Source organism: Mesoplodon bidens, assembly GCF_964165515.1.
Source record: "Mesoplodon bidens genome assembly, chromosome: 15".
Taxonomy (NCBI): Eukaryota; Metazoa; Chordata; class Mammalia; order Artiodactyla; family Ziphiidae; genus Mesoplodon; species Mesoplodon bidens.
In genome coordinates this window covers 24,553,954-24,579,663 of record NC_138171.1, presented here as the reverse complement: position 1 = coordinate 24,579,663, position 25,710 = coordinate 24,553,954, and the positions used below count along the sequence as shown (strand labels likewise).

The 25,710-nt window shown below is 38.8% G+C and overlaps 1 protein-coding gene across 8 annotated transcripts in view; it reads right to left on the bottom strand.

Annotated features, from left to right (window-relative positions):
* Positions 1–25,710, bottom strand: part of NCOA6 (nuclear receptor coactivator 6) — a 108,072-nt gene that overhangs the window by 23,588 nt on the left and 58,774 nt on the right. For 5 of the 8 annotated variants that reach the window (XM_081256781.1, XM_081256776.1, XM_081256778.1 and 2 more), the window contains 6 exons: positions 21,010–21,132; positions 12,969–13,097; positions 11,569–12,414; positions 9,394–9,540; positions 5,765–6,881; positions 3,110–3,231 (listed from right to left, as the gene is read on the bottom strand). In XM_081256781.1, the coding sequence (XP_081112907.1) occupies positions 3,110–3,231; positions 5,765–6,881; positions 9,394–9,540; positions 11,569–12,414; positions 12,969–13,097; positions 21,010–21,132 (2,484 nt within the window). Of the gene's footprint in view, positions 1–3,109; positions 3,232–5,764; positions 6,882–9,393; positions 9,541–11,568; positions 12,415–12,968; positions 13,098–16,867; positions 17,288–21,009; positions 21,133–25,710 lie in introns of those variants that run through there. The other 3 variants (XM_081256779.1, XM_081256780.1, XM_081256782.1) reach the window with 3 other exon arrangements.

The window sequence follows — 25,710 nt, the reverse complement described above, 5'->3', positions numbered from 1 at the left end:
GGAAGTTAGATTTTCAGCAAGAAAAGCTTTGCTACCTTTAGAGTATAGCCAAGCAATACTCATCTAGGTTGCACAGACTGTGCACAAACAGCTCAGGCGTGCCCGTTCCCACGGGGGTAGGGGCAGCCCCTCATTCTTTGACATAAGCAAAGAGGCACACTGCTTAAGGAAGCAAAAAGCAAAGCATCAAGAACCTGGAGCTCCTCAGTCTTCAGGGTTTGAATGAGGCATCGCTGCACTAAGACTCTAATAGACACTGTGCTATGCACTGAAACTGGCCAAGTCTACACCAGCCAAACATTCAGATGACACGAGAAAAACTCCATCAACAGCAAACAGTTGACTGCCCAGAACTGGGGTCTCATGCAAGCATAGTAAATATTTCATTGTACTTGTGAATGAAGCATTTAAGAGTCACTTTTTTTCTGTTAGCACAGATTAATTTTGTTAAGGCTTGGTTTTGTTGAAAACGCCAGCATTGAAGATAGCCTTTTTATTCTTTCAACAGAAGTAAAATATAAAATTCTAGGATTCAATTCCTTAAGGAAGAGGGATTTAAAATTACTACAATCCATTGGCTTCACACACCATGCTGCATCCTTCAGGCTCAGTTCTTTGGGAAACCCAATGAATTAAACTGCCCCTCCGACGTAAATCAGTTCAATAAATAGTAGGAGCTAATAGAAGCTGATACACACATTGAAAATAAAATGAGGGCACTGAAGTTCTTTTTACGAATATTAATTTCTGTTTACTTTCTTACATGTAAAACTTTATTTGGAGAAATATTTTCTATGAATCCATAATTGAAGAATAAGCAAGAAGCACAGCCCTCAGGAATAAAAAATAATTTTAGGAAAAGAACTCTGAGGGACAATACCTTATAGATTTCTAGAAGGCAACATCTCAAATGATTCTTTCTTTTGTGAAGATTTTATTTGGCATTTTAGAACCAAAACCTTACACAATCAGCAGAAAGGATGAAAAGATCATTAACCAAGAATAAAGGTTGTTCAGTGGGAAAAAGCGGGCATATAACTGGGATACATACAATTTCACAAACTAGATTTATTTCACTGTGCATGAAAAATATATTAGGAAAGTTTTACGAAGGTACAGGCATAAGGACAACTGGCCCTGGCAGTCAGAAGTGTTGGCTTAAGATTTTCACAGAGCAGCTATCAAATGCTGCTGATCCACAGGGTCACACCCTGTGTTTAATAGCTAATCAATGTCTTCTAGCCAATGAAAGACATGGCACCAATGAGTACAATGTGCAGAATCCAGTTTTGAAGTTTCTTTTTAATCCTTTTTTGTTTTAGGCCTAACTAACCTCTTTACATTTATAAAGCCAACAACATATGGCATTTCTATAGGTTTAACTCAGGTTCCCATGTTAGGAACTGTAATTTCTGTAGAAGCCTTGATGTCAGGGCTATGATACAAATGCCTTTTTCTTTAAAATTAGGCCACCAGACAGCATAAATACCAAAGAGAGCAGCACAGACAGTACAGCAGCCTCTCTCACAAGTAACAGTTAAGGGCTACTGTAAAGGTTCCAGAAGCTGCAGGCAGCAGTCCAAAGGGCATTAATGATAAGACAGATCGGGGCTGTTGTGACAGAATGGTGGAGAGGGAAAGCTAGGACACACACGGGCATATAACATAATAAAAAACCAAGTCTATTAATCAAGGGATGAAAATTCATATGCCTTTAGGGGCCAGACCGGTAATGAAGAAGAGAAGTGGGCTGGTATAAGACAGTAGTAGTTCTGCGGACAGAGCCAAACTGCAGAGCTGATGCTCTATCTAAAGGCATTTAAATTCAGGTTTCTGTTTGGTTTAGGATGCTGCACGACAATTCAAACATATCGTAGGCTAAATTCAGCCTACAGGCTTCCAGTTTGCAAACTGTAGAAAGGAAGCCATAATGTGTGTGAGAACCCCTGGGATTTAACAGAAGAATTCAGATGTATCCGAGGGAAGAAGGCACCTTCCTGTTCATAATGCCTCTGGACCACCACCAAAGACTGGTGACCTCCCAGCCTCAACTGTGCTGCTGTAACTCACTGATGGGAAGTGTGGTGTGCCCAAACAATTTGTAATAAATAACACAAAGTACTGACATCATAATGAATTCACTTTTTTTTTGGATTCACTTTTAAAATACATAAATTAAGGGTGGACTAAAGTTTATCCCTAAAATAACGTCACTCACACTTACATGCCAAAAAAGGAGGTGGAGGAACTAGAAAGGAAGAAACAAAACATAATCCTTTGTATACACATGGAAGTGTGGCCTAAATGTGACAGGCTTTGTGTCTTCAACTGTGTCACATGGGAATAAAGTTACAAATCACTGCTTAGGCCAAGAGGAACCAGGTATAGAGACACTGTGGCAGCTGGCCTTGGTTCTATAATACCTAGGTTGGAATGAACGAATTTTAGGAGACTTTTTCCTTTTCAACATAATTTTCAACATTTAGAGGATGATATTATTTTATAATCAGAGGAGGATACAACACAGAGGGCTTCAACAATATTGGTCCTATTTATTATTAACCTGGGTAGGAAGTACATGAGTGTCTCTTTTATTACTCTTTACATATTTTTTATGTTTAAAGATTCATAATAAAAGTTGTATTAAAAAAATCTTATTTTAAACCCTGGTAGTTCTCTGCTTTGAGAAAGCCCCAGTAGGAAAGGCTGCAGGAAAGGCAGGCAGGCAGGATTAGAGTGAAAACATCTTTTCATTTAATCTTAATCCATTTTGATGCCAACTAGAACCTTGATATTGACAAGAATAAAGAGGCACTTGACATTTTAGTCTGATTTTATGAAGACCTAAAATAATGAAGACTAATTTGAGCAAAATACACACACACAAAAAAATACATACACACACATGCACACACATGCCTTCAGAAGTTATATTTTAAATTTTTTTACTTAATATCAAGGCACAGTTTCCAAATACTAGACACATTAAATCACCAAAGTAGCCTAGTTAGTACACAAAATAAAATACTATTGTTTCCTTGAAAAAAAGACTTATAATGCTGTAAATAAATGATGACAAGCATATAAACTTTAGTTAACATTTTATCACCTGGTGGTCGGTTTGAAAATTCTGGCAGTTTAGGGCCTGAGTTGTCCAAGTTAATTCCTTGTTCTCCAGGCAATGGCTGCTGATCAGCCTCCTCCAGACCAGCTGGGCGAGTATCTGGGGTGCTAAAAGATAAATTACACATTTGAGAGTAAGTTGTATAGTTTATACACAAAACTAAGCTTAACCCCTCCCGTTTCTGAAGAAATCCATTTGCATTATCATTCTTAGCATTATTTACATCTCTCTAGTCTGATAAAGTATTCAATATTTGGCATAAAAAATCTCCCAATTTCATTAAATGTTAAAATCCACTTAATAACATGGCTATTTACTCGAAGTGTTTTCTACAAATTTCTGATATAATGATTTTCATGTAATCATCCATCCCTTAGATGTTTTAAGGGATCATAGTTTGGGCTATCAATATTATAAAGTACTGTGCCTATGAAACCACATTATCTTTAGGGTAGCTATCAAATTTAACCAGGGAGTCCATATTCTTTTTCTGTGAATATTGCAGTGGTGGCTCCAACAATTCATAACACCTTGCAAGAAGCTGTAGATTGGCTAATGAAAGTGGTATTCAGAGAACAAAGAAAGCCGGAGAATACCAGAACAAAGCTAATTAATTTTGTTGCAGAATGTGTATTTAACAAATATCCCCATTGGCTTTGGGATGCTTTCATTTTCACCTGGGTGAACCTTAGAATTTTTAGTGGGGAAGAAAAAAATGTTACCTACTAACACCCACATTCCCAAAGAACCAGAGTGCTCACAGCCCTCATTTTGTTTTTAATCTTACTCTTAGCTGTACTTTTCTTTTCTACCTTTTGTTTCCCTTTGCCCTGATACTGGTCACCCACTTTTAGACAGTATTTTACCTTACTGTACTCTCTGTAGTTTCATAAGCCTTACCTTAAATCCATTTTAAAAGCCCTAGCACATGGGAATTTAGAACCTGAAGCAGGTCCTGAGCACATGCAGATGCCTATATCAATTTGCTCCTTATATGACTTCTCTCTCACTTCAAATTATAGGCAAGGATTCTGCAGTATCCTTTACTTTTAAAGAACTGTATTGCTAAAAAAAAAATATCTCAGATACCTGGTCCAGTTACCTCATGTTATGGATGAAAAAACAAAGGCCCACAGCGGTGTTAGAAAACAGGTCCAAGGTTCCATAGTAAGCTAGTGGTAGAATTGGGAGCATGCACTCTTACTTTTAACTTATTGTCTCCCTTCCTAGGAGCCTTGATGCTGTATAAGGCCCTTTTCACAATCTGTAGCCACAACAAGTAAGCAATCTCCCTAAGTGCTGGTGCAGACAGCAAAAATCCATACTAATGGCAACTGAAGAACCTTGCAATTTTACTCCTAGATTACTGGGAGGAATAAATATTGCCACAGAAATGTTATTTCCACACAGGTCGATGGTAGTAAAGAATTTAACTTAGAAAGAGCTATTGGAAAAATCAGATAACCAAACGGGTTATTAATTCTGAATTCAGGAAAAATATAGGTTGTTAATATACAATTATTGAATTTTGATTTATAAGGTTCAAGAAAAAAGTGAATATGATATAATATTAGAGTACAACCAAAGAAATATTGTGAGAAGGCTGAGAGAAAGGCAGTTGGTTTTATTTTGAACATTTCTGTTTCCTTAACTAAAGCTCCCCTATTCTCTTCTATAGTTCTAGCAATTTATTTGAATTAACCTGTTTTACACTCCTCAGTCACTATTTTCTGGTAATAAATGTCTCTGAATTTCAGTTTTATAATTAAAGGCAGAAAATCCAGTTTAATCAATATTCCCTTTGGAAACATTTTATCAAGGCCAAAAATATAACAAATTAATGCTTAGCTTCAGGAAATGTAATATAAATTAATTGCCCTTCCTGCTGTAATCTTGCAAAAGAACTCACCGTTACCAAAAGGGTAACTGATTTAAAAGGTCCAATCATCTTAGCATGAGATTTTAAGCTGCTGCTGATGATAAAGAGCCTTTAAAGGAAAGGCACCTGTACAAAAAACCATTTCTGTTTGAGAGACAGAAGGGAGTCTCCATAAACGGTTTTCATTTCCAAAACACATACAGCCTTTCTGGTTCCCCAACAGTCATTATAAACCTGACATGCTTTGCGGAGTTGCAGTATGGCAGCACTGGCTACCTTTCAGGCTCTGAATGCCACAACCCTCTGGAGACTACAGACTTAAGAGACATATATCAGTTGACTGCAACGTATGAACCTTGTTTGGCTCCTCATTTGAAGAAACTGTAAAAAAAATTAATTTGAGATAATCAGGGAAATGTGGACACTGTCTGGAAATGTGAGAATATGAAGGAAGTATTAGTTTTTCCAGGTGTGCTAATGGTATCGTGTGGTCATAAAAAACACAAAACAAAGACAAAAACCTGTCCTTATCTTTCAGAGGTACATACTGAAATATTTAAAGTGAACTTGCTTTAAAATAACCAAGAGGATAATGGGGAGAGCATGGATAAAGGCAAGATGGATTATGAGTTGATAATTTGAAGCAGGGGTAATTTCATTATACTATTCTTATTTTATACATGTTTAAAATTTTCCATCAAAAAAAGTTGTTCACATAGAAATAAATGAATAAGATTTTAGGCAAAACTATCACAACCTACTTTAGATCCTGCTGACTATTTTTCTTCTTCCGAGGGGGTTTCTTCTTCTTCGGTTTATTTGCGTTGGTATTATTTTGCTTATTGTTTACCCCAAAATGGCCTGCAGAGATATCACTCTGCAATAAGTTGACCAACAATGGGCTTGTTAGCGTGACATCCTTATTGACCGGGAAGCCTGGATTCTGACCACAGGACATCTGATTTCCATTGGGTGCTCCACTGAAAGGTGCATTGAAAGGCATCCCATGGCCTGAGAAGTGGTTTCCCGAGGCACTGTTTCCCTGCATGGCCTGCACGTGGGGGGGGACCATGTTGCTTTGTTGCATGCTAACGTCAGGCATCATCTGAGACAAGCTGACATCATTATTTGCTGTAGTAGCAGGATCGCCATGCGGCTGGGCCATATGTGGGCTGGGCCCTGGTGGCCTCAAGACCTGCCCCTGAATCCCCATAACCTGAGATGGACTGTTGTTCACGGGCCCTTGCTGGGGCAGCATCTGTCCTGACATCTGTCCCGTAAACTGCACCATGTTTCCTTGCATGTTTGGAGTTGGTCCCCTCATTATCTGTGCTGGTCCCGACATGACATTAGATTGGTTCTGAGTGTTAAACTGTTGCTTATTCCCCTGCATCTGATTGGTCATAATCTGCTCTATCATTGGGTTCTGTTGAAGCAAAACTTGCCCCTGAGGCCCCATCATCTGGTTATGTGGTGCCATCATTTGTGGGCCCTGCTGGGGAAGCATCTGCTTGGGTGGGGTCATCCTCTGTGGCGAGGGCCCAAGATTTTGGCTCTGAGGATTCACCATCATCTGACCCTGCGGCATAAGCTGGGCCCTTGAAAGGATCATAGGGTTCTGAGGGTTCAAGGTTCCTTGTTGCTGGACCATCTGGCCCTGGGAGGGCACGATCTGCTGGTGCATGCTCATCAGCTGAGATGGTGGGCCCTGCTGGGGCTGGCCTTGCATGTTGCCCAGGTTCACCTGAGGAACCCCAGAACTACCAGCCTGTTGGTTGTTCATGTTGCCATGAATTCCCATGAGGCTGGGCTGCATCATATTTGGTGGCCCGTGGGACACCTGCATCTGGTTTTGAGGAGGACCAGCTCCTTGACCACCTTTAAAAAAAAAAAGGCACAGTTTCAGAAAGTAATACTATTATCTTGCTGGTATTAAGATTCTCAAATTACCTTAATTAGAAAAACACAACTCACCCACATCCACTGACCAACATAAACAAATGTGCTGTGCTTAACATACTTCTGTGAGTTTTCCATAGTATGGATATGTGACTGTGGCATATATTCTCAGTGACCATACATAGAGAAGGAGAAACCGTTTCTTTACTCCTATTTGGTAACTTAAAGATAACATTTTGAAGATCAATAAAGTTTATTTTCTCTTAGATTAAACAAAGAGAAAGGCAGCATCTCATTATTTTAAAATGATGTGCAGCTACCTTAAAATGAAGAAAATTTATGAAAAGCACTGTAGGCTAGTGAAATAAGCTCTGCTTTAGATGAGTCAGGAAACAAAAAATGTGATGTTGCCGCTTAAGAAAACCTCAGCAAAGTTGAGAAGACATTTAAAAATGCTCCTTGGAAACTAATAATGACTCTCAAAGGTTATGCATGTGATATCTGGATTGACATCTGGATGCTATACTGTAAAGAAAAGAACAGCTAATACTTCTTAAAGACAGGTCTCCTCTGCACCAATGTGGTAAAAATTATTTAATCTTGATGTGGAAGCTGAGCCTCTGGTGGAACTAAAAGACAATTCAGAAGCTGCAGACAGAGGACAGTCAACAAAGGATGTTAAAACTTCAGTGACCCTCCTCTGTGGCAGTCCCTGGTGGACCACATGGGACATGTTTTATTCTTCTAAATTATTTCTAATTCAGACAAAGAACACTGCCTGGCTTGCTGCAGTGTTTACTTATTGTTGGGTCTTTGGGACTTTCCTATAACTGCTTATATTATCTCTCCCTTTTTGCAGAATAACCTTCTAGCTTATTTTATCCCCCTCTCTTTTTTCATTTTTAAATGGGGACTAAAAAGTGGTAGCCACAATGAAGTTATGAGCCCAGTCCATGCTCCAGCCAGGAGACAGGGGACAAACTGTCCACTGTTAATACAATCCAGATTTTTCCTGAATCCTAAGGAAGATTTTCTAAACTGGCCTTAAATTGAATTCCATGACCACTGTATATACTATATACACTAATATACCAGTGTATATTCATCCCATCAACAATTATCTATTGAGTACCTAATATGTACAAGGCATTTTTGGTACTGAGGTAACATCAATAAACAAGATAGATCAAATCCCTGACCCCTTAGAGTCTAGTTGGCAAGAGTAAAATAACAAAGTATTTTCACAGGAAGAAGTAAAAGCTAACAAGAGAAATAATATAGGGTAGGAGAAGAGAAAATGACAGACCAGAGTAGAGCTCTCTTAGATGGGATAAACAGAGAAATCAAAACAATATGTGCATGTGGGAGGAAGGCACTATATAAAAATATATCAATAAAAGTTGTGCTTATGTGGAGGAATTATGAATGATTTTATCACCGTTTTAAAACTTCCTATAGAAAACATGAATTCACATAGCTCAGGAATTATAGTTTTGCATTAGCAGATAGGGGAAGTCATGCAGTTTGCCCTACCCTTCTCTAAGCTTCCAAGAGGTTTTTTTTTTTTTTTTTAAGTTTAAAACTATTCTCCTTCCTTAGTGATTTACAATTAATGTTGGAACCACATAACTGAACTAACTCCAAGTGGGGATTGGAGTTCAGAAAATATTTGTGCTACCTCAGTCCAAATTTCCTGAATGAGAAAGGGTAAGAGGGTTAGTCATGTGTCACCTAAAAGCAACCAGAAACATGAAGTCTGGGCTTATACAATGTTGCTTACAAATACTTCTTAGGCATTCTGCGCCACACTATTTGTCCTCCTAACCTGTAATGATTAAAGCCTGGTCTTCAAACACCACAGAATTCAGACACTCAGCATATACAATGTTAACATGAACTATAAAGAGATTTTAAAAGCCACAGTTGTTCAAAATGCCATGTGCCTCCATGCCTTTGTACCTATCATCTCCTTTGCCAGAGACACCTTTTGCCCTTTCACTAACTGAGCGGTAAGCAAACTATGGTCCATGGGCCAAATCAGGCCCATTGCCAGTTTGTAAATAAACATGAATTCAGAGTTCAGGAATATAGTTTTGCAGTAGCAGACAGGCAGGTTGGAACACTGCCATGGTCATTCATTTATGTATCGTCTATGGCTACTTTGGTGCTACAACAGCAAAGTTATGTAGTTGCAACAGAGAACATATAACCTGCAAAGCCTAAAATATTTACTATCTGGCTCTTTTCAGGAAAAAAAAAAAAGGCTGACCCCAGCTCTACCTCAAGTTTTATCTCCTTTCTTTAGGTGTTTCTAGATTCTCTAGACATTTCACCTAATTTCAATATATCAGTTATTGCCCTGAAAGAATAATTATTTATAGGTCTGAAACTAAGGGAAGGACCAGGGCTTCTATTTCTCTGTATATCCTTGTTGTCTACCTACCTCACAATGTTCAATAAATGCTGGCTGAATAAATCACAGAAAACAAACCTGCATGCTGGACATTTTGATTTGCTTGCAGCTGAGGGGCTCCTGAATTCCCAGGGGTAGTTGCTGTGGTCGAAGGCACCTGACCTTGCATAAAGTTCGGATTGGCCTGTCCTGCTGAGAAGCCAGGTGGGAGGCGTTTAGGCATTCCTTAATAGAAAACAACGAGTAAGGCAGTTACCTAGCAAATTTATACTCTTGCTTAGATGTGGAATGAATAAGGATGAGCTGCATGAAGTCTCCACTGGCTTAGCTCTCTCTGTCACACTGGTAGGATCTTTAATAAGGTTGGGAAAGATGGTTAAAAAAATCAACACAATCTCTTACATGAGCATTGTCAAAATGAAAAAGAAATACTAAAAAATTTACACTTAGAACATGCCAAGGAAAAGATGGCAATCTGCTCCCTAAATGTGATCTGAGGCCACGTCACAGCAAGGTTTAGGGCTCACTTTTCTGTAATACAACGGACCCCAAAACTTTACATACTTTAACACAGGTACCAAAGGAATATGCTAAATTCTCTCATATTCACACAAACTGATAAGAACTACTATAAAACAAAGACCTGGGTCCCGATATTAAGCATACATAGGTGATTTTTTTTTCCATTGAGGGAAATGGATGATAACTTCCTTTGTGGAGAATTTCTCCCCAATATTGTGCTTGTCTCTTTGGAAGAGATGAGAGATCAGAAACAATTCACAGGAGCGTCAAAGTGAGGGTATATTAAATTTATCATTACACCTTCCCCTCAAAAGGTTTGCTGAAATACTGACAGCTATGGTACCAAAAACCATACTCTGATGCAATCTTACTAAAGTAATATTTTCTTTTATAGGAAGGTTTAATTTCAGAAAACAAATCTGTAAATAAGGAGAATCTCAGAACCCACTCATAGTTTATAACATAGGCCTGGATGTGGCCAGATCACCTAGGTGAGCACATCACTTGCTCTATGAAAAGCATTAAGACCTAAGCTCACTTAAAATTTTTTTGTATTAGTCCATTTATTTAAGGGCCAAATTTTCAATGTCCTGAAAAATGCTCTGTAGACAAATATGCATTTGTCCTTTCTTTAGCAGTGACAAGTCCCCATTTGCATGCTTCCATTGTAATTAAATCAGTAATCACATCTGCAGGAGGGACTACCCAGCTTCCACTGATCCAAGGCTAGATGCCCAGAACAGTGAAGTTTGGAGCCGAAACATTCTTGCACTTTCTAAAAACTTCTTAGGATTCAAATATTACCGCCTGCATGTCAGTTAAAGTAATTACAAGAGAGTGAAAAGACTGATGAGCAACTTAATTTCACCAGAAATCATGGGAACATGCCTTTGCTATGTTGCACTAAAGATGCAAGGGTTTTTTTTCTGGGTAGGTAATGGGTGTCTTTTGGTGGGGGGTATGTTTATCAGATGACAGTATTACTCTCTATACCTTACTGAAAAGCTCCAAGCACATTCATGTGCACTAGATCAATGATTAATAAGAATAAATAATAAACATGGAGATGGATAAGTTTTACTGTAATCGTTTTACCTCTCACACATTAAGCTCCATTGCTTTTTCTTCATACAAGAGGCACCTTACAAAATAAATAAATAAATCTCCTTTAGGTATAACTGGTGGAATTCCCTCTCTAAGGAGCAGGCATTGGCATTATAAAACTATAAAAGTCAATGATTTCTGAACTTATTCCCCTTTATACTTTAATCAAATTTAACAAACACCATGCTATTTTACTAACTAGGATTATCAAAAGTGAAAATCAGAAGGGCCTTTTCCCCAACAAAACCCTATTCTTATCTTTTCATTTTTGCTTTATTGCATAATCTTAATGTTTTCAACAGCTGAGCAGCTCAAGCTGTTAATAAAATCCTGTTTCTTCTGGATGTTTTAATTTACTAGTAGAAGATCAAGCAAAAATATTTTGAAAAACAAAATGAACATCTCTATATTGAATTTTACCTGCATTTTTATCCAGAGGGCTAGCTTAAACATAACCAGTAAGATGCTGCATAATGTATCAAGTTAACTAAGTCATATCAAGTGTCACCACTATATCCACAAAACCAAATAATTACATCCTTATTTCACTCCCTCCATTAACTCTAAAAATTGAAGTTCTGCTAAGATCTATCTCTAGCCAACACAAATAGCTTCAGTGTTCCTCACCTCCTAGGCCTGGATGTAAACTCTGTGGCCCCTGATTTGGTGGTTGCTGCTGCATCACCATGAAGTTAGGTGGCACGTTTCCCTGTTGAACCATAGGATTCCGACCCGGAGAGCTGACGGGCTGCTGAAATCCCTGGGGAAGTGGGTTATTTTGAGGTGGCCTTGGTCCCATCTGCTGCTGAGTTTGGTTAACCGTTGGGGAGGATGCAGGGGATCCCTGCTGGAAGGAGGAGGGTGAGGAGGCAGGAGACTTGTTGGTGAGGTGGGGCTGCTGCAGGGGGGCTGGGACCCTAGAGGGCCCTCCTTGCAAGCTCTTCATCTGAGGAGCTGTGAACTGGCCTGGGTTGCTCATCTGAGGAAAGTTTGTATGGGCTTGTGAAGCTTGCTGGCTGCCAAAGGGATACGGAGGGGGAGGGTGGGAAGGTGTCTGTACCGTGGCTAAGGATGGTCTTGCCTGGAGTTGCTGTTGCATTGGGCCAGGCAAGGGAGCCTTCTTCCACCCTTGATTTGCAGTCATTGTACCCAGAGAACTCTGGGCTGGAGGAGGCTGAAGGGCTCCCGAAGGCAGCTGGTTCCAGCCTGGAGGAACAGGCACCTGAGCTGGGGCAGTAAACTGGGGTCGAATTCCCTGTGGCTGCTGCTGCTGATGTTGCTGTGGGGGTCTTGTCTGCAGCTGCTGCTGCTGTGGCTGTTGCTGCGGCTGCGGCTGCAGCTGGGGAAAATTAGCTGGGTTTATCTGTCTGTTCACAGGGACAGGCTGCATTGGGTGGTGCGGGGGAACTAAAGATCCTGAGGGATGACTTTGCTGCTGTATATGGAGCCCAGAGAGGAGTGGATCCATTGCATCTGTTTAAAGACAGTCAACAAAGCAATAATTAACTTACTGCAACCTAGATCCTTCAGCAATCCTACAGTCTTGGCAATTCTGCAAATATAGAGTAAAATCTTCTGGGATCATTCAATGAAACGTTTGTGAGCACTTGCTATAATGCAAAGCAACTGCTGAGATGACAGAAAGATGAATCTTGTCTAGAAAGAGCTTATGATTCTAAGTGGATATAAGAGCCAAACATAAAATGTGGAGTATTCTCCAAAGCATATTGAGGAACTATAAGAAAACAAAACAAATACAGAATTCTCGGTCATGGAGTGGCAGGACTAAGTAGGCCAAGGAACAGATTTTTAGGAATAATAATAATAAGAAGAATAATGAGAAATTCTGAGAAGAAATTCTGAGAAGGAAATGATGACTTTCAGCTTGAAGAAACTGGGCAGATTTTACATAGAAGACAGCATTTAAGCTGCGCAGTTAGGAATTTAGCATCAGAGAGAGGTGAATTTTGTAATGATCTGTGCAGGGAGTTCAGCCTCTTCAGTTCTCAAAGATTGCAGGTCAATACCTGACTGAGAAGCAGGGCGAGGAGTCCTGGGCTGCAGTTCTGAATTGGGGCCTGGTGCCATCATGGAAGATGACACATTTCCACCCTGGGGTATCATAACAGTGGCAGGGCTGGTCATCCTTATTAACCCTAGAGAAAAAAAAAATCCCTATAATAGAGTACTGGCATTGGCACAATGTTTGTTTTTAATGAAATATTTCAAAAATCTAAGAAGGTATGGAAAATTTTTATACCACCAGCTACCTTATTTAAATCTACACATTCTACCCTGCCTCCTTCAGATATATATGCAGATACACCAGAAGCGGCCTCCTCCTTCCCAATCTCATTCCATTCCCTCCTTCTTATATCTGGGGCTAACAGTTCCATGCATGTTTATCTTTCCTACATACATAAACTGCATTACATTTTTTGTATGCTTTTAATCTTTGTATAAGTGACAGCATTCTATATGTATTCTTCTTCAGTTTCCCTTTTCACTTAATATTATTTTCTGAGATTCATCCATCTTGGCTGCTATAATAGTGCCCTATTTTATGGAACCGATAAATCCTTTCTCCTGCTGATGAATACTAACTTTTCATACTTAGAATTTTGCAGTGCATGTATTTGTCCTGTATTCCACAGACATGTAAGAGTGTCTTTAGACTATATACTTAAAATTGCTAGGTTTTGAAGTATAAGCACCTTCAATTTTACTAGATATTGGTAAACTGCACTCAAAAGTGGTTACGCCAGTTTTATAATCTTACTAGCAGTCTGAGAACTCCTCTTGCTCCATATCTTTCTAATTTCTTTTTATTTTTAAAAAATATTTTGAAGATTGTTTTTCAAGTATTTTACTTATTTGTTTGTTTATTTATTTTTGGCTGATTTGGGTCTTCGTTGCTGTGCACAGGCTTTCTCTAGTTGCAGCAAGTGGGGGCTACTCTTCATTGTGGTGCACAGGTTTCTCATTGCGGTGGCTTCTCTTGCTGCGGAGCATGGGTTCTAAGTGCGTGGGCTTCAGTAGTTGTGGTGCACAGGCTCAGTTGCTCCGTGGCATGTGGGATCTTCCTGGACCAGGGGTCGAACCCGTGTCCCCTGCACTGGAAGGCAGATTCTTAACCACTGTACCACCAGGGAAGTCCCTAAAGATTTTTTTGATGTGGACCACTTTAAAAGTCTTTATTGAATTTGTTACAATATTGCTTCTGTTTTATGCTTTGGTTTTTTGGTCATGAGGCAAATGGGATCTTAGCTCCCCGACCAGAGATGGAACCCGCACCCCCTGCATTGGAAGGTGAAGTCTTAACCACTGGACTGCCAGGGAAGTCCCTCTAATTTCTGATACTATTAGACTTTCTAGGATTTAGCATCTGTGCTCGTAAGTGAAAATAGCCTATAATTATCCTCTCTTCCTGTACTTTAATTGTAGCATCAAGATTAAAACAACTTCAAAATGAGCTGGAAAGCATCTTTCCTCTTTTTCTATGCTCTGAAAGAATATGTGTATCTGTCTTTTAAATATTTAGTAAAACTCACCTGTAAAATCATCTGAGCCTGTGGTTATACTGATTCATAGGGAGACAGATTATTTCAATTTCTTAAGTACTTATAGATTTTTCATTTGATACACCTTATTAAGTCAGTTTTAAATTATATTTTCCAGAAAACTGTTTCTTTGCCAGTGCTTTCAAATTTATTAGCATAAAGTTATTCATGGAATACTCTTCTTTCCATTCTTTTTTAAAATTAAGGGATTCCCCTGGTGGTCCAGTGGTAAAGAATCTGCCTCCCAATGCAGGGGACGTGGGTTCGATCCCTGGTCGGGGAACTAAGATCCCACATGCCGCAGGGCAATTAAGCCTGCGTGCCACAACTACTGAGCTCGTACGCCTCAACGAGAGAGCCCATGTGTGGCAAACTACAGAGCCCATAGGCTCTGAAGCCTGCACGCCACAACTATAGAGAGAAAACCCACACGCCACAACTAGAGAGAAGCCTGCGTGCCGCAACTAGAGAGAAACCTGAGCAGACTGCGTGCCGTAATGGGAAAAAAAAAAAAAGATCCTGTATGCCTCAACAAAGATCCCGTGTGCCGCAACTAAGACCCGACACAGTGAAAAATAATAAGGAAAACAAACAAATATTTTTTAAAATTAAGATAGAATTCACATACTATAAAATACACCCTTTAGGGCTTCCCTGGTGGCGCAGTGGTTGAGAATCTGCCTGCCAATGCAGGGGACACAGCTTCGAGCCCTGGTCTGGGAAGATCCCACATGCCGCGGAGCAACTAGCCCCGTGAGCCACAATTACTGAGCCTGCGCGTCTGGAGCCTGTGCTCCGCAACAAGAGAGGCAGCGATAGTGAGAGGCCTGCGCACCGCGATGAGGAGTGGCCCCCACTTGCCGCAACTAGAGAAAGCCCTCGCACAGAAACGAAGAGCCAACACAGCCATAAAAAAAAAAAAAAAAAAAAAAAATACACCCTTTAAAGCGTATGCTTTTTTTCTTTCTTGACATTGCTTGTGCCTCTTTCTTTTTTATTTGTCTTACCAGGATCATCAATGTTAGTTGTCTTTTCAAAGAAATATCTTTTGGTTTTGCTGCTCTGTTCCATTGGGTTTTTTAATTCATACTTTACTTATCTCTGCTCTTACCTTTATTATTTCCTTCCTCCTAAATTATTACTTTGCTGTTCCTTTTCTCAATTCTTAAGTCAGACATTTGGCCTGTTAATTTTCAGTTGATGTTCTGCTCTAATATAAGTATCTGAGAGCTCAAATTTTCTTCCAAATGCTGTACTGTCTACATCTCACAAATTTTGATATGTACCATTCTCATTATTCCCTTCTAAATATTTTCTAATGTCCATCATGATTGCTTTTTAAAAAATCACTGGGTATTTAGAACATATTTTAAAATTTCTAAAAATATGGGATATTTTAGTTGGTCAGGTTTTTTTTTTCTTCTTCTTCTGCTTCTTTTTTTTTGGCCACTGACTTGACTTAATTGCACTGTGGTCAGAGAAAATGATCTGTGTGTTATCAACATTTGGTATTTACTGAAACCTGCTGTGGGAATAACACATGGTCAATTTATATAAATGTTACTCTTGTAAAGATTAAGAATTCTTGAATTATTAGTGTATGGTTTCTGAATATATCCATTATATCAAACTATTCTAATTATATTATTCAAGCTTTCTTTATCCTTACTAGTTTTTGCTCAATCCATCAATTACTAATCCAGGTGTGTTAAAATCTCCCCTAGGATTTGCTATCTATATGAATTCGGACCATTTTTGCCTCACATATTTTGAGCCTAGGTTATTAAGAACACAAAAGTTTAGCTATCTTCCTGAATTCTTCCTTTTATATTATACAGTGGTTCTTTTTATCCTCAGTAATGATTTTTATCTGATAAAAATATTGTTATACTCCTTTTTCTTGGTTAATATTCATCTGGATTCTCTATTTTTCTCTATCCTTTTAACTATGAACTGAGACCTTATGTTTTATATCATTCCTGTAAGAGCACATAACTAAATCTGAGATTATTATTCAATCTATTAATCACTTTATCAGTGCTTATAATCCATTTGCATTTATTGTTAATTACCGGTATATTTTGGTTTATCATTTTATGATACCACTGCTTTTTACCCTTCTTTTTCTATGCTGTTTTCCTACTTTTCCTGAATTTTATCGTATTGATTTTTTTCATCATGCCTTTCCTTTCTACCCACCCCCCCACTACTAGTTTAGAAGCTATACACTCTATTATTTTAGTGATATTTTAAAAATGTCAACAGACATATCTGACTTAATGTCTAAAGACCATATATGATCATCATTACTAAATAAGTCAACGCTTATTTAGATTTACCCCATGTTTACCAATTATTTAGCTCACCATTCCTTCTTAGCTCTTATTTCTTCCATCTTAGGTTCAATTTTCTTCTTCCTGAAGTACATCCTTGGGCAGTTCAATTAGCAAGGGTCTGTTAATGGTAAATTCTCTTAGTCTCTTTAAAAAGGTCTTTAATTCATACTACTCTTGATACTATAGCTTTGTTTAAAATTCTGGGCTGTTAATAATTTTCTCATCACTTTGAAAATATTATTCTAATGTTTCATGGCTTCCAATGTTGCCACTGAGAAATCAGCTGTGGGTCTGATAATCTTCCCTTTATAAATAACTGGTCTTTGATTTTGAGTTGCTTTTAACATTCTCTTTGTTTATCATGCTCTGTAGTTTTACAATTTTGTGTCTAGATGTGAATTTATTTTTATTTGTAGGGCTCAGAATTACTGGACTTCTGAATCTGAGGACTCATGTCTTTCATCAATTCTGGAAAAATTTCAGCCATTCTCTCTTTCACTATTGTCCCTCCTCAATTTCTTTATCTTCTTCTGGAACTCTTTTCAGATATATATTCAACTTTTCATTTTATCCTTCACTTCTCTTGACCTCTTTCATATTTCCATCTCTTAATTTATTGTCTGCTGTATTCTGGGTAATTTCTTCAAACTCACCTTCCAATTCAGCTGTGTCTAATTTGCTGAATAAGTTATTCACTTCAATAATTTTTAAATTTCTATAAGTTCTGTTTTTCCCCCAAATTCTCTTTGTGTTTTGATAGCGTCTTGTCCTCTTCTTAGAACTTTCATAATTTTAAACATGCTGATATTCCTATTATCTAGAATTCTGGAGGGAGGGACTCTAAATTTTATGAATTTGGAGTAGGCTTTATAAGAAATCTGCAATGGTTTGGGGTGAGAGCTTCAACGATTATTACCACTTTAGGACCACTTAATAACTTAGTTGAGCTGTACCTGGGTCATTTCAATAATACATTAAATGTCCAACATGCATAAGGATAGAGAAGACAATTCTACAACAACCTTTTCTCACACTCCTCAGCTAGAGCCCAGACCAAGAGAGACAAGTTTTGCATTTGTCTCCTTGTGCCAGAGAGTGAAAGTTTTCTAATCTACCTTTTACTGAAAATCCTGGCTTCATGAAGGATTCCTAATTCTAACTTCTTTATGTGGACCCAAGGCAAGGCTTCAAATTTTATCCCTCTTGGCCATTAAAACTCAAATTTCTTAGCCCCTGCAGCATCTCCTCATTTGTTTACTGCTATTCAAATTTCTTCTTTGACTTCTTTCTTGCCCTGAGGATTTCCCTTACTGTCTTACAAGCTCAGCTGTACATTAAATGTTATATTTCAACCAGCATTTTCAGGTGTTTTGTAGTTGGGAGAGGGCAATTAGGTAAATGTTTATCTGTTAAAAATGGATTTGTTTCTACCGGTTTGCAGGGCAGAAACTGAGACACAGATGTAGAGAACAAATGTATGGACACCAAGGCGGGAAAGCGGCAGGGGGGTGGGGGTGGAGGTGTGATGAACTGGGAGATTGGGATTGACATGTATACACTGATGTGTATAAAATTGATGACTAATATGAACCTGCTGTATAAAAAAAACAGATAACTAATAAGAACCTGCTGTATATAAAAAAATTAATTAATAAAAAAATGGATTTGTTTCTGAGGAACCCCACCCCATTTTTCTAAGATGGTAATTAGACAGAAAGTTCTTAGGAGATAAGAAGAAACAGGTTTTCTTAGTCTACAATCAGCTTCCTATCCTCAGAAATGTTTAAGTGCATGCTGGCTACATGCTTAGTAGAGATACTATAGAATACATTCCAGCACTATGTGGGAATCTGGACTAGAGCCATGATTCACAATGGGGGGGGCAATTTCGTCCCCCAAGGGGTATTTGGAAATGTCTGGAGACAGTTTTGGTTGGAACAACTGGGGGAAAAAGGTAGTGTTGCTACTGGCACCTGATAGGAGGCCAGGGATGCTGCTGAACATCCTACAATGCATAGAACAGCTCCCCACAGGAAAGAATTATGGGTTCAAAACATCAGTAGTGACACATGACTAAATGACTAGTATGGTATAATCACTAATCTTGGGATTCTATGAGGCTATGAAAAGAAAATAGGCCACGGATTTGGTTTTCATTACGAAAGACTCCTGCTTATCAGTCAACTTTCTGTTGCCAATGTTAAGAGAAGAAAATGGCATTAAGAATAATTTAGTGTAAGACATTCTAGATACACAATTCCAGAGTTATTTATTATTGTTTTAGAGGCTAGTTAAGGTCTCTTTCCCTTGAAAAATTTCTGTTTAGTTTAACCAAATGTTAAATTTTGTTTGCATCCACTATCCCAATGGACAACAGAAAAAACATTCTTAAAGTATGCTTGGCAGTAAAGAAAGACACCTAGGGGTTAAAATGTTACTGTGACTACAGATCATTACTAATTGATTTTTCCTGAAACTTTATACTGTATATATTACCATAGTGTCCTTCATTAAATACCAGTCTAACCTAATTTCAACCTAAAGCTTTTAAGTTTCCTATGTTGATAATGAACTACCTACACATCACTAAAATTTACACTCACTTTTCAGAGATGCTTAGTAAATATGCCTGCTATTTGCCAGATACTAGGAGAGCTTGCAATTAGTGTGTTGATACTGTTTTAAGAGTCCTAATGTTTTAAGGCTGGAAGAGATCTATAACATCGTTTCTAGGACATAATTAAATATGTTTACAGCTAACTAAGGCTAGTAAATATTAAGACATCTGGCCAGAAATTGAGACCAGAACCCAGATTTCCTGAGTCTCATCCTAGGTCTAGTCTTTCACTAACTATATGCAACTTGGCTAAACTCTGCCCACTCTTCTTCTGGCCCTGGTTCTTCAGTAGTGGCAATAGCGTCACTTATAACCTCTCATCAAGCTGCCTTAACACCAAATGCTCAGACTTCTATGGAGAACTGTATCTTTTAACTCCCTACTATAGGTTCCAGGTTGGGTATTTTACATTTACTATATAGTACTCCCAAACAGCCCAACAACACAGGCCCTGACACATAACAGGAACTCAGTAAATGTTTGCTATATGGCTCAGGGCTCATCCATCTTCAAGCATGAGCTCAAAAGATTATAGGCATTACTATCTCATTTTATAGGTGAAGAAACTGTTGCCTGGAGAGTTACAGTGACTAGCTTGAGGTAAACACTAAATGGCAGTGCCAGGATAAAAACCTAGTTCCAATTCTATATGGCCAAGTCTTCAGCTACAGTTCAGAAAAATGGCTTTATAAACTGAGCTTCTCTATTCTGCTGCATTTCTTCAAGAGCTACTGTGGTAGATGGGGAGGTGAATGACTGGGTATAGTTTCAGGTACTTACTCTCCTTCAACCATAGCAGCTGTGCTTTTCTGGCTTATTTGAATAAAAGATCCTGCAGCAGAAAAAGTCTGAAAGCCACTAGTGTTGTGAAAATAGCAGTGACCTGGGGAGTTAGAGCTGTGATATTAGCCCACTGCTACTTGACCCAGGGCAAATTGCTTCCTTTCTGTGAACTCCACAGGTTCCTCAACTTCAAATGAGAGAGCCAACTCAATTCTAATATTCTGTGACTCACAGAATATTGCGTTCAATCCCTAAGAAATTTCAGGACTGCTAAAAAGTTAGCAAAAAATTTATAACTCTCTCAAATTCTAAATAGATAAAAACACAATATTCTCCCACATACTTCTGCAGATTACATATAAGCATGCAAGAACTCTCAGCTCACAGATTCTCAGTCACAGAGAAAGGTGGGAGTTGGAAAGCTACACTATGCTATAAACACCCTGAGGGTAGAAGATGTTTTATTCAGTTCTACTTTCAAAACTTAGCATAGGTCCTGTCATACAATGAAAACTCAATAAATGTTTGCTGCATGGTTCAGGGCTCATCTACCTTTAAGCATAAGCCCAAAAGATCACAAAGACTGTATATGCTCCATACTTTGTGATTCTAGCCTCCTGAGAGTCTAGATTCACGTCTTGCTTTCCTGAACCAATAAACAGAAATGTGTCAGGAACCCCCAACTATCTTGCAGGACCCAAATGATCATACACTAGCAAATAAAGCCAAAAAAGGAAACTAGTAAAATGTCATACAATTGAGTAGATCTCACCTGGACCACCTGCCATGGGAAATCCCGCCTCTATCCTAACTGAATTTCCAGCTCCCATGGGTCCATTCATTCTCACATCTTGGCTTCGGTTCTGAGCCAAAGCAAGGTTGATAGCACCTTCCCCTGAAAATGATAGGTAGGTTAAAAAAGGAAATCATCAGAATAAGATGCAAATTTCATTTAAAAATAGATATCCGAGAGCTTTAGTTTTATGTGTTTTTGAAGAATTACGGTAAGTTTACCACCACAAAAAGGGTGAGTTCAATACTATACAGGTCTTTCTTCAACCTAACCTGAGCAGGTTCACTTACATGAAGCACAGGGAGAACATAACCAATTCTCACAATACAGCAGACGGACAATCGTTAATGATGTATGGCATCAGCAGAGAGCTTGGAACTCTGAATATTTATTTTCAACCAACTTACCTTGAATGCGTGTGTGTAGAAAGAAAATATTCTCAGAAAGTCTCAAAATCCTAGATTACCTTTTGAGAATTTATGATCAGAAATTAGAAATACAAGTAGGTTAATGGAGAAAGAACATATGATGGCATGGGGACACTGTGATATTTGTAAGCAAAATACCATTTCCCTTTCAATGACTGCAGTATAAATAGATATGCAGCAGAGAAATTCATGCAATGAAGAGTAGACAGGTTGCTACTAATCTACCTCTGAGACATCTTATGATAAAGACCAACATTTTGTATAGGGTTTTTAATGCTTATAAAATTGTATCTCATTTGAACCTCACAATAGCCTGGTAGGTAATGTCACTAGAAGTGTTCCAATTGAGTAGACTCTAAAGTTAGAGGCAATTTAAATCTCACTTGATAAAAAGGTCTCTGAAACAAGTTTTGGGATGCTTCCTTGTGCTTAATCCCAAACTTTGACTACTGTTACTCTGGAAGACAGCACCACCTTGTGGGCAGATAAAAGTATAGCTAGCCTATGGCTGAAAATTTGAAAGGGTGTGTTCACCTTGTTCATTAACTTAATGTTTTACAGAGCAAGATGATAAAGAAGGAAGCCAATGAGGGCACAGCAGTTCCCTCTGTCTTGTCACTGATCTAGGTCAGCTAGATAAATAGATAAAATATTAAGTATTTTAACCGGGCAGGTAGCTTGGTAATAGGGAACAAATATACTACCAATAAGTGACCAATCACCAGGGGCTACAAGATGTTCTAAGTTGCCTATGGGAGTCAGGAAGAAAAGAGAAAAGAGAATACAGATCTTGAGGGTTTCCACTAAAGGAAAAGAACTATTAATACACTAAACTTGCTAAGACATTCTAGGTAGAAAGAGTATTGTTCTTGAAATGGACATCAGATCATGTAAATGGCTTGTGGCTGCTACTGACAGCCCAGACGTGGTCCTTGCCTTTCTCTCTAACCTCAACTCACAGTACTTTCTCCTTCAATAACAAGGATTCAGCCTCAGTGGCATTTTTTTTACTTTCTTAGGCACACAAACCCACTTCTCACCTCAAGGCCTTTGCACATGTTGTTCTCTCTGCCTAGAACAGTTCTCCCGCACCCTTCACATAAACCAACTTCTCAATTTTCAATGTAATCTTAAGTGTCACATGCCCCAAAAGGCCTTCTCCAATCTTCTAATCTAAGGTGAGGTCACCCTTACCAGAACATCTTGTTACTTCTTCAGAGCACATCTCATGTATCAACAGTTACTTATTCATTCACTTATAGTTATTAACAGTTAATTAATAGTTATTAACAGTAACCCCCTTTACTCTCAATTTCCTAATTTAGATGATAAATTATATGGCCACCTTAATTATATCCTTTAAACACTGAACAGTGCCTGGTACACAGTAGGCACTCATTAGCTATTTACTGGCTATATGATGAATAGTCATCTTATTTTAACCTTACAAAGAATCATAGACATTTTTCTATATGATAAATGAATTCCTTGAAAACCTCGCAGTCTATAAAAATCTCACACTGAAAATAATAGGTTTTATTGGAAAAACAGTGTTGAGGCAAACTCAAAACCCATGCGGCTTTGTAACCAGAGCGCTAATAAAAACAAAAATTGGTGTAGGCAACATACCCCAAAACAGTGGAATGAAAATGACTGGTTAAAGGTGGGAAATAATGTAGATGAAGTGGAGCTTTGAGCCAGTGGAGCCACCATTAAGGTGGGTACAGGAGAAACTGAAATGAGCCGTGCAATGCTGAGGGTATACTTCTGGGGAAGGGAGATGAGTGTAACTTCTCATCCTTAATTTTCCTGAAGTAAAGCTGAAAGGACTCCCACCTATGTAGCAACGGATCTAAAGGCTTTTTGGCTTTTCTTGTGGACAATTAACCCTTCTATTGCTACTAATCTAACTCCCCTTGCCCAGGGGGAAAAAAAATCACATATGAATGAAACACAATTTCCACACTATACTACTGTTATTCTCCTATTTGCCACCTGCACGTAAGCTAACTGTTGTCAAGGAAACACACGTAGAGAACACTACTGGCTCTCCAACTTGCTGGTGGGGGTTGGCAAACTATGGCCTGTGGGCCAAATCTAGCCTGCTGCCTGTTTATTTAAATAAGCGTTATTGGAACACAGCACATTCATTCATTTACATATTGCCTATGGCTGTTTTTGCACTACTACTGTAGAGCTGAGTTGTCTTGACAGAGATCTTCTGGCCCACAGAGCCAAAAAATTTATTCCCTGGCCCTTGACACAGACTCCTGCTTTAAATCAGAATGAATTTACAGAGAAGTCACACAATGTCCTCAAAAAAGACATCTCCCCAACTCCCTGGCCAAAACTCAAAAGAAGGGTACGGGGAGTATTCTTCAATGGAGAACAGTCTGTTGGGAGAAACAACCTGTCCCTCCAGCCCTGCAGCAGACACCACGACAGTGGCAATACCTTCTCTTACAACTTAAAAGGCATCAGCCCCATCACCAGTTTCACAAAAGCAACAGCTATTGCCACCACTTTCACTCCTGCCTGAATTCCCAGGGAGTGTGGAAAGAGAAAAGGAGATCACCTGGGACACATATGTGTACCCTAAAAGTTAAAGAACTCTTTTCTGCAATGTGATAATCACTGCCATATGTAAATTGCATAATTTCTTGTAATATATGTTATCTATTTGGCTTCCTTGCTGGTACTTGTATTTTAATTTGTGGCTGTAATGATAAAGGGGAATCAGCATTTTACCCTTTTAAGAATCTGTAGGAAGTAGGTATGATTAAGAGAAGAAACTGGTGTTTCCTTTCTCCAGAGGAAAACACTACCACAAAGCCCTTTTAATTCAGGTAAATAGGTAAGAGAGACTGTAAAATGTTTGGGGTTTTTAAGAAACTGCTTACATGTTTCTTATAAAAAATACATGTGCTTTTGTGCTTATAAAGCATAAACAGCCTATATAGTCTTATTACCAATAGTTATTTGACTTCTACTCTTCCCAAAAGTTCATCCTAGGGCTTCCCTGGTGGCGCAGTGGTTGGTAGTCCACCTGCCGATGCAGGGGATGCGGGTTCATGCCCCAGTCCGGGAGGATCCCACATGCCACGGAGCGGCTGGTCCCGTGAGCCATGGCCGCTGAGCCTGCGCGTCTGGAGCCTGTGCTCCATAACGGGAGAGGCCACAACAGTGAGAGGCCCGCGTACCACAAAAAAAAAAAAAAAAAGTTCATCTTACATCCAATATATTGCTGTGAATTAATTTTACTTTTCTGAATCCTTTTAGACAATCCAACATTTTTTGAAACAAACTGGTTATTGTTTAAGCCACTATTTCCTTGTTTATCAAATTATGGAATTTACCCTATTTCTCAATCTATATATCTCTGAATAATCTCTCTAAATAATCTGTTTGTTGATATCGCCCCTTCTGGGGCATAGCAACCTACAATCTTAACTGCATAAAATGTGTCTCACTCCTACATACAATATGTTGACCTTTCATTTACTGAGGTTCAATGGAGCATTTAGGTCCTATGCAAGCACAGGGTCAGGAAGGCTTGGCCCACCAGGGCAAGAGAAGGCCGGAATCACTCACTGGTTGCCACCTTGTTTACATCAACACAGGAGGGGAAAAGAAGGTTTTAGTTCATTGGGTACCAAAAGATAGAATCTCCTTTGTGCTTCCCCATACCTGATACTTACATCTCTCAGGTTTGTCTCCCTCATCAAGGTCATGAGCTCCTTTTGAGTTTATAATGACAAAGACCATATTTTATTTATCATTTATTCTGAGGGCTGAACCAAAGTGTTACTATTATATATGTGCTTCCCTTGCTTTCATTCAACATATGTTTATTAAAGAACTTGACATGTACAGGCAAGCAAAGATTCAACAATGAGCAAAACAAGATACGGTCCCTGCCCCTACTGGAGCTTGCAGTCCATGGGGGAACAAAACAATCATCAAATGACTGCTTTAATCAAAGTGTGAGAAAATGATCTGAGGGAGAAAAAAACCAGACTTTTGTAAGAGTACATGACAAAAGACTCTGACTTAGTCAAGGAGCTCAGAAAACACCTCCTCAAGATTTAAGCTGGGAAAAAAAAAAAAAGATTTAAGCTGATACTTGAAGGCTGAGTAGGTATAACTAAGGGAAAGGGGAATGGTAGGGAACAATATCCATATAGAGAAGACATCAATGCAAAGGACTCCTGGCAGGAAGAAGAAATGCATATTCAAGGAACCTAAAAGAAAG